The sequence below is a fragment of the Peromyscus californicus genome, unplaced genomic scaffold (assembly GCF_007827085.1).
Source record: "Peromyscus californicus insignis strain IS unplaced genomic scaffold, ASM782708v3 Scaffold_23__1_contigs__length_62951481, whole genome shotgun sequence".
Lineage (NCBI taxonomy): Eukaryota > Metazoa > Chordata > Mammalia > Rodentia > Cricetidae > Peromyscus > Peromyscus californicus.
Window position 1 is genome coordinate 14,917,371 of NW_026294534.1, and position 9,952 is coordinate 14,927,322.

General features: G+C 45.4%; 1 protein-coding gene across 2 annotated transcripts in view; it reads left to right on the forward strand.

The window, feature by feature from the left end:
* The window catches only part of Slc20a2 (solute carrier family 20 member 2), a 104,537-nt gene extending 100,036 nt beyond the window's left edge, over positions 1 to 4,501 (forward strand). For both annotated transcript variants that reach the window (XM_052751814.1, XM_052751815.1), the window contains exons 10-11: positions 4 to 88; positions 3,030 to 4,501. In XM_052751814.1, the coding sequence (XP_052607774.1) occupies positions 4 to 88; positions 3,030 to 3,191 (247 nt within the window). In that variant the 3' untranslated portion in view covers positions 3,192 to 4,501. The remainder of the gene's footprint in view (positions 1 to 3; positions 89 to 3,029) is intronic.
* Positions 4,502 to 9,952: the final 5,451 nt, after the last annotated feature.

A 9,952-nucleotide genomic window follows, 5' to 3' on the forward strand; every position in this document is an offset into this window, starting at 1 on the left:
CAGTGGCTTCACTATTGAGCTGGCCTCTGCCTTCACCGTGGTGATCGCCTCCAACATCGGGCTTCCCGTCAGCACCACACACTGCAAGGTAGGTCTCTGCCAGCCAGAGACTGCCGTTCCGAGGGGTGGCACATCGGTCCAGCGGCACCAAGTGATCTGAAAAAAGCTGCTAGACTCTGCGTGGTTGCTGTGGGACTGCCTGCCAGGACTTGGTTGGATAGCGAGGAGGAGGAAGCAGGGGTGGTTGTTCCCCTAGAATGCCCCTCTCCTAATCCTTCCGCATCCCCGGCATGGCACCTGGTGCTGAGGCTTTGCTTTCTGGGCACCAGTGGGAGAGCTTCCGTTTGCCCTGTGCCCTTCACTGTTCCACCTAGATCTCCTTCTGAAGTCATGTGCACCAAGCATGTCTGTAGGTTCTCCAGAGATGCACCATTCAGTTCCTGCCACTGCGTAGAACTGACCTTAGCAGTGGCACGAAACAGAAGTAGACCGAAATTACGTCAGAGCAATTAGAAGATGTGAGGACTTCTGGTTTGCCCCTTACATGGTGTTGAGAGTGACTCTGTTGCCTGAGAGTCGATTCCAAATGAGGGGCAGGAGGTACCTCCTGGTGCTGCTGTGGTGCTCCGTCCTGTCATTCACAGCTGACAGCTGAGGAAATTCAGCCTCTCAGGACTGAGCCACTTCCCAAAGGTCATACAGCTTACATCCGATAGGACCAGGGATCAGCTCTTCAGCGAGTGTTCCATCCCTCCCAGTTGTAGTCAGTTAGCATACATCACCATAACAACCAACTTGACTCCGATGTACGATGTACGAGGCAGGTGCCCACTGGGCACTGTTGAAGTGCAGTGTGAATGTTGACTCCTTCGCTCATTGCAAGAACCTTTTGAGGAGAACACTGGCATTCCCCCAGTCTTGCAGATGTGGGAATTGAAGCACAGAGAGTTAAGAAACATTTCCCACCATGGGGCTAGCATGGTGCTCTGCCATCCCTAGTACAAGGGGGGAAGGTAAGGAAAGATTGGCAGCCCCATTCGGCATCTGAGACTGCTCGGTCTTGGTTGTTTTTAAAATGATGAAAGGGTCTCGTGATGCCTCTTAACTTAACGATAGACTGCGTACCTGTACAACAGAGGCCCAGAGTTCAATCCCTGGTACGACAAAAAAATAAAATAAAAATTATCAAAGAAGCATGGGCTCACTGAAGTACTTTAAACAACACAAAGCTGTGTAGACTATAAAAAGCGACCATCTCCCCATTCATCACCTCATTTTAGCTCTGTGCTGTTCGGGACTGCTACTGAGGAAGCACCCTAAATATGTGCTCTCCCAAGGAAAAGGCATTTAGCTTTTCACTTTTCTATTTTATTTATTGTGTGTATGTGTATGTGTGTGTGTGTGTGTGTGTGTGTGTGTGTGTGTGTGTGTGTGTGTGTGTGTACATGTACACACACAACACTCATGTGGAGATCAAAGGACAACTTTCAGGATCTGCGCTCTCCTTCCATCATGTAGGGCCCGGGGATTGAACTCGGTTTGTTAGCCTTAGAGGCAAGCACCTTTCCCTACCAAACCGTCTCAGCTGCCCACTTTCCACCATGTCGTAGGCAGACACAGTCACACCTGCCTGACTTTTCCAGCCGCTCAGACTCACCTATTAACCGTCTCCTCCGCACTAACGGAAAGTGCTGCACCAGACAGTATGATTTTGCTATACCATGAAACTCTAGAATGTAACTCACAGCCATAGTGGAAAACTCCTACCTCCAGAGTCTAACCTCTCTAAAAGGGGACTTGATTAGAGATCTGGGGGACAGTGAGAGCAATAGAGAACATGATTATCAAAGTGCCTCACATACGTGTGTATGGGAATGTCACAGTGCAACCCATTGTGTGCACATATATACATACATGGTTTTAAAGCTAAACTCTTACGTCAGGCATGGTAGTGCACACCTTCAATCCCAGTGCTCAGGAGGCAGAGGTGGGCAGAATCTCTTGAGTGTGAGGCCAGCCTGGTCTCTCTAGCAAGTTTCAGGCCAACCAGGGCACATAGTGAGACCCTGTCTCAAAAAAATTAATTACTTAATGAATTAAAATAAAATTTAAACTTTCATTTTCATCTTAAAGTATAATTTGCCCAATATTTAGACCATCAGGACATTTTATTAAGAGATTTATATCTAATTTTCACAAGACCTTAACAAAGACATATGTATGTTATTGTTATCCAAGTGTTTATAGTAGTCACACAATTGGTTTTGTTTCCTTGGAATAATAAGCAGTATAAGGATAAGTTGTTGACATGAGTAGGTCCTTCACATGGGACCACAGTGGGATGTTAGGTGCAGGCAGACCAGATGAAGCTCATGGAGTAAAACTGCTCACATCCAAGATGAAAATACAAAAATCTAGAGCTTGATTATCAACAACAGCCAGATAGAAAGTATAACGAATGGGGGATGCACACACAGAGACGACAGAGTTGCAGGGGAGCAGAATGCGTTTATACTAATTCCGGTGAGAAACAGGGCTGTCGCCATGACTCAGTGCGGAAAGGTGCTTGCCACTGAGGCCGACAGCCTGAGCGCTCACCCTAAGCCCCACGTGGTGGAAGAAGAGCAATGAGTCCCCAGTGTGGGCCTCTGATCCCCACACACATGCTGTGGCATAAATGTAATATAAATACATATAAATATAATTTTAAAACTGTAGAAATGTAAGGAACGTACATGGAGAGGACCCAAGCTTACGCTGAAAGGTAGGAAGGAAGTTAGGGCAGGCTGTTGATGGTAAAGAGTATCGTTAGATTCCTGAACGCTGCCCAGCAGAAGTGTTCTTGGAACCTCACAGAATGGGGCTAGTTTCATAGCATAAATTATGAAAATATAAAATGACCTCCATAGAAAACTGATGAGGAAGGGTTCGGGGTACATGATACACATAATGATAACCAAAAGGTCAGTGTTGGTGAAGGGTCTCTCCTCGGTGTCTCACCTTTGAATATGATGTTTCTGCCACTACAGGTGGGCTCAGTGGTAGCTGTGGGCTGGATACGCTCTCGGAAGGCCGTGGACTGGCACCTCTTCCGGAACATCTTCGTGGCCTGGTTTGTGACTGTCCCCGTGGCTGGATTATTCAGTGCTGCTATCATGGCTATCTTCATGTATGGAATCCTCCTGTCATAGGTGTGATTTTGTGTCTTCCAGCCGGTGCATGGCTGTCAGGATAGTTGAACATGGGCAGGTGTGTCCACACCTCTCCACCCCTACTCTTTTTGACACGTACACACCCCTCCCACATACCTTCCAGATAACGGTTTCATCCACACACTGCTTACCCTGGCCACAGAAGTTCATCTTCCAGAATTAGCCTAACTACTGTACATAGTAGTATATATCAAACTGATATTGTGATGACATGATGTGGTGCAGTTACTTATATTATATTGTGTACCTAGAATATGTAGCATTTATTTCAAACAAACTCAGAATGAAAGTGAAGAGTATTGCCCAGAATGCAATATTCTGCTAACTGTATATAATGATTTCAGCGCTGGCAAGTGTTAAAAACTTTTATTAAAGTGTAGGTTATGAAATCCTTTTTTAAATATACTGTAATATGAGTGAGATACAGTATACTTAATACAAACTTGGGCAAGTTCTCAGGCCCTTGTGTGATTGCATATGCTGGGACAGGTGTTCACAAGTGCTTTCCCTGAGGAATGTGTTCAGAAGCTGTGTATGAGTTACTGTGTAATGGATCACTATTGCTTTTGTAAATACTTAAACTGTAATTTTAATGCTCTGCTTTCCTTATACTTTACTGATTGGAGAATTTTAGAAAGTACCAAAGAAATAGGGGATAAATTGCCAGTATTATATCTTCATGTTGTGTGTTTCCCTTTCCACTGGCCACTGCAGTGAACCTGGTCCATCAGCCAGGCAAGCTCTTAACTCAGCCAGAGCAGTGTGTGTGGCTGGAAGCACCAGCCGCCCACCAGCAGCAGCCACACCGCTGCCATCCCAGGTCCTGGGCAGGTTGTTCAGTGGCCTTTCACCGTCACCAGCGTGGACAGCATACAGCAAGGGGGTGTATAGTTAAACACTACATACATATCAAGTCCAATTCCAGTGTCCCTCCCTGCTCTGCCCTGTAGCCTGAACCACGGAATTCTGGTCGCAGACATTAAAGCCAGCGAGGCTTTTGATGCGTCTGGATGCTGTGAACCTTGGGGCCGAGCGGGAAATATTAGAAAGGACGCTGGGCTTGGGGATCCGAGGCCTTTTCTATGTAGAGCATCTGAGGTCCTCCTGTAGAGCCACTGTTGTGTTCTGATGGTGAGAGACAGTGTGACTAAAACGTTAAGAGCCTGAAACCATGGAAATGCTGCTAATATTTTTATATTGACATACATTTTCACGGTACTTCATTGTAATTTTTTCATTAATCAACCATATTAAATTTATAATAAAAAAAAGTGCCCCTCAAAAGTTTACTTCTGAAGTTTTTTTCTTTCACGGTTTCCACAAAAATCAAAACTATGCAACCTGGCCACTTGCAGTTTTCAAATACTTGTTGTTGAACTTTGCTCTCTATCTTATCTTCTTCTGTGTTTGTACAGAACCGATACACAAAACTAGAAAGGGAAAGAATGACCCCACCCCTGTCTGCAGGCATCCCCACTGTGAACATCCTCATCCACCCACCATGATGAAACTGTCTGGCCAGAGATGTGTCTGATCAGGACAGTGGTAACAGGGAGATCACGTTCCCGTGTGGAGCTCACCTGCGCGGCTCTTCATTCCTGTAGGCTCCCCAGGGTCTCTTCTCAAGCTGGGAAGCTCAGAGTGAAACCTTTCATGTTCCACACCGCGGCAGCGATGCCGCCACCTAGGAGCTGGATGGGTACCAGATGAGCACCACCATCCAGGTGTGACGCTTTCATCTCCACTACCAGATCCGAAATCCTCTACATGTAAAATGGCGCCTTGTTTCCTGCTTTTGATAGTCTGAGGAAACTCAGTCTCCCATCAGATTTATTGGTAAGAAAATAACAGCACAGGGCTGGAGAGAGGGTTCAGCAGTTGGGAACTCTGGGTGTTCTTCCGGAGGACCTGGGTTCATTTCCCAGCACCCACATGGCAGCCTACAACTACCTGTAACCTTACCTCCAGGGGATCCCACACCTTCACACAGACATACATGCAGGCAAAACACCAATGCACATAAAATAAAAATAAAAAAAAGAAAAGAACAGCACAAGTGTAAGTAAGCACCATGTAGGCCACACGGCCTGCTGGTCTCAGGCAGCAATCCCTGCCTCAGAAGGGCCACCTGAGCATCACGAAGCCCTAGCAGGCAGCTGGCAAGGCTGATCCCAGGAGCGGAAGTGGGTGAGTGGGTGGGAGTGTCATGCCCCCCTAGCAATGTGAAAGGAGCCTCGCCCAGGCCTCTTCTCCCAAGCTTGTTATCTGACAAAGAGATGGCCACTTTGTATGTTGTCCAGGGAGAGGAGGGAAAGGTCTACTCCAACAGACTCCACCTTACAGCCAGTGTCCAGGAGAGGTTCCTACATGTGATGAGGAGTAGTCAGGCCACACAGAGGTTGTGGAAGCTCTCTCTGCTCCAGGAGAGGGTGTTGCCATGTCCCCAAGGGAAGGAATGCTGAGTCTCCAGGGAACTCCCAAGTCCCTGACATCTTTGTATGTGGTCAGACAAACTTCCCATGCAGAGGAAGGCTGCCTGGGGGACAAGAAAGCCATGCTCAGAGGAAGGACATCATGCCTCATACTTCTTGTCTTACCTTTCCTGACAGCCTGAACCTCTAAGTATCTAAACACATTTATATTAATTTTCAACAGGTAATTTTTAAATAAGTTCGCCCACCTCTTCGTCCTAAGTTACAGAGTTCTCAAGCAACAGAAAATACATAGTAAAATCCAACACTTAGGAGGCAGAGGCCAGCACCCTCTACATGGCAAGAGGCCAGATGAGGGATCACAACTGCCCTTCCTTAGGATTTAAAGTATCATGTGAAATATGGATGCATCGGTGCTCTGTTGAGGCCTATTAAACTACTTCTAGGTCAAAAGAATAGAATTGAGTTCCACCTTTGACCTGTCCCCAAATATCACATGCTGTTGTCTCCTATACGAGTTAATCAAGCTGGGACTGTCAATCACCTGGCCAATCCCCGCTGCCCCAAAGCTGACTTTCCTGAAGACCTCCTAAGGAGATGGGAGGAATAATTATCCCCTCGAGAGATAGTGTCCCGCTGAGAAGCCCCTCTGCTAATGCAGGCACTTGCAGATCTTCTCTATTAAGCCTGACTCCTTTTCTGAGTTCTAACTCAAAACATCTTTCTCTTCTTTCTCGGGTACCAGATAAAGGCCTAATAAAATGGTTTGCAAGCTTCCTTCTGAGTCTATTTTAAAATTATTTTACTAGGAGTAAGAACCCATAAAAGAGAAGCCCAGTTTTGCCAGTGACATGACTACACCAGGGCACTTGGTTATACTAGACGTGAGGCAAGGAGCTGAGACAACAAGATTGTGGGAACTACTTTTTGCTTAGTGTTTCTATAAACCTAAAACTACTAGAAAAATAAATAAATCAGGAGCTGGAGACATGGCTCAGCTGCAGAGAGTCCTTACTGCTCTATCAGAGGACCCGGGTTTGCATCCCAGTATCTGCATTGGGCAGATAACAAAAACCTCTAACTCCAACTTCATGGGATCCAACACCCTCTGACTTCTAGACACTCACATGCGCGTGCATGTGCACGCGCTTGCACACACACACACACACACACACACACACACACACGCACTAAAAATAATTAAATCTTTTTTTTAAAGTCTATTTTAAGATCTTTATAACAAAATAAAGACAGAAATTTAGCTGGAGTCAGGCAAAGTGGCCACCAGCCTAGCGTACAATAGAGAATTCCAGGACAGCCAGCACTGCAGAGAGACCTTATTTTAAAAAAATAAAATTGGTTGTGGTGGTGGCATGGTAGCACACACCTTTAACCAGTGCTTGGGAGGCAGCGCCAGACCAGGCAGGTCTACACAGAAGCTCCAGGCCAGCCAAAGGTACAGAGGAAGACTGTTTAAAAGAAAAGGAATTTAAACTCAGCAAGGTAAAGGAATACACAGGAGACCTGGGAATAAAACTACAGGTGTTTAAGAACTTGGAAATGAAGGCCAAAAGAAAAGGGTGGTTGATTCTGTAAGTCTCTACAAAGGAAGCACATGAGATTAAATGAGTCTAAGTAATGTGTTTCAGACACAATGAAGGTGACCAAGAGTTCTTTTGGGGACTGAAACCTACTTAAACAGCAAAAAGAATTTTGCCTAGGATAGGATGGAGAACTCCCTCATCTTTCCCAATTTACCATGTTTAAACCAAACCCTGAACTCAGAAATTTCAAACTACAAGGAGTAGAGGAAGGGGTGAGGAGGTCCAAGAAAATGGACTGAATGACCTAGAGCAGAAAGGACTAGGAAACCAGGTGTTTATCTTGGTTGGTACCACAGCGACACCTAGCGGGGTCAAGTTTAATTGTAATTATAACATCTTTTCAGACCCTTCAAACTGCATCAGGGAAATCACTTAACAAAATGTTAATTCTGTCATAGTTCAGAGTTGCACGCAATGCCAGGAGTTATCTTTGTGTCTTTGATGATCACAGAGGAGTATGGTTGCTTTTAGAAACCCTCTACTGAGAAGCCAAATCCAAGAAAGGCTTTAGTTTACCTTTCAGGTAACTAACATCCAGGACTACCAAGTGCCAAGTCAATGACTTGGCCACTGAAAGTAGAAAGACAAAGCCCTCTAGAGACCAAGAGGCTTTAGAAAGAAAATGCAAGGCTATTTTCATCTGAGCATGAGTTCTGGGGGAAGCTGACCAGTGCGTGGGTGAGGTCAGAAAGGTTTGCAAAAAGGCAGAAATGTGACCCAAACTCCAAGCACTACATGGATATAGAAGGCAAGGATTCAGTTTGGGAAATGGTAACTGTTAGTGCCTGCTCAACATCCAAGGAGAGAGTTCTGCCAGGTACTTTGAAACAAAGGTCTGGAGAGTTCAAGCAGAGTTCTTAGGTGAAGACAAGCAGCCACAAGGCACCTCACAACCATCTGCAACTCCAGTTCCAGGGGATCTAATCCCTCTTCCAACCTCCTTCTTCCAACCTCTGTGGGCACCAGGCACGCATGTCGTGTAGACACATCCATACACATAAAATATTTTGAAAATGGTAACACCAGTGAGAAACCTCCCATGGAAGCTTCGTGCATCCTTGGTGACTCCTCAAGGCGGAAACACTGACTCAAAGAGGCACTGCAGATAAATGCATGCACACTAGAAGGGGGGACTTTCTGCTCCCAGGCGCCAGACTCACAGGCTGTGGTAAAATCGAGAAATAAGTCATCTTGAGAGGAAGACACAAAAGTAAAGCCTGCCGACCCTAGCCATGTCCTGAATGAATCTCTGTAAACACAAAGTTACATAAATAGTGGCCCCAGGACTTGCATGGCTGTGCCGTGACGGCATGGAGGGAAGGTGTCACATGGCACTGGAAGCAGAAAAGTGCTGCACCAGACAGAGCAGGAAAGGCAGAAACCATACCAACTGCTCTCCCTGGGATGCCTCTCCTGGCTCTTCTGACTACAGGAATTCAAGATGATTACAGTTATCACTGTGAGGTTTAAATGGATCATATCAACTGACCAGCAAGGTACTAGTATGTGAACCCATGTGCTCCCTGTCTACACAACCTTGTGATGAGGGTTTTCTTCTCAGCATACAGTCCAGCCAACCACAATGCCACAAAATCACTGAATAAAGGCTGAAATTAAACCTCCCACATCTGTATTTGGATTACCTTATCAATATCTAAAATTTGGCTCCTTGGCTCTGCACTATCAATAATTTAAAAGAAACAACATAAGGAAAAATACAATTATGTAGAAATTGCCTTCTCTACTTAAATTGAAGGCATGAATCCAACCAACTTGAACAGATAAAATAACTAAGGAATAAGCAGGTGTAGCTCATTGGTTCTTCCTGCCAGGCTGAATGCTGCTCCAGCCCTGTGTTTCTACCCCCTTACACTCTTATCCACACCAGACTGAAGAATCCCCTTGAACAACAGTCCTCAGGCACACTGTGATTGCTCCTGACACGAACGGCTTCTTACTCCACTCACACCATGATACAGCAGGCCCAAGCATCCTGTCCACTCACTTTCCAGTACAGGATGAGATACCCTGGCATCTACTGTCTATGGTTTCCCTCCTCTACTGTTTTACTTTATCTCTTGTAATGGTGGTCCAATCCACAAAGATAATATGCAAGAAAATAAAGTTTTATCATATGATAGCTATTGTGGGTACTTTCTGGGCTTTGTGGACCTAATTACCCATAACTTTGGTAAAGTCTGGCAGCTTTAGGACAGACTTTTTTAGTGTTAAGTACTATCTTGTACTGGGAATTTTTAAATATGTTGTTTGTTTTCACTCTTTTCTCTTTGGGGGGCCTGCCACCCAGCTCCCATATAAATCACTCAGAGAGGCTTATTCTTAATTATAAATGTCTGGCCTTAGCTTGGCTTGTTTCTTGCCAGCTTTCCTTAACTTATCTCATCTACCTTTTGACTCTAGGCCTTTCCTGTTCTCTTACTTCTGTAAATCTTACTATTACTCCATGGCTTGCTGTGTAGCTGAGTGGCTGGCCCCTGATGTCCTCTTCCTTCCTCTCTAGTTCCTTTATTTTTCCTCCTATCTATTCTCTCTGCCTGCCAGCCCCGCCTATCCTTTCTCCTGCCTCACTATTGACTGTTCAGCTCTTTATTAGACCATCAGGTGTTTTAGACAGGCACAGTAACACAGCTTGACAGAGTTAAACAAATGCAACATAAACAAACAAAAGTAACACATTTTAAAA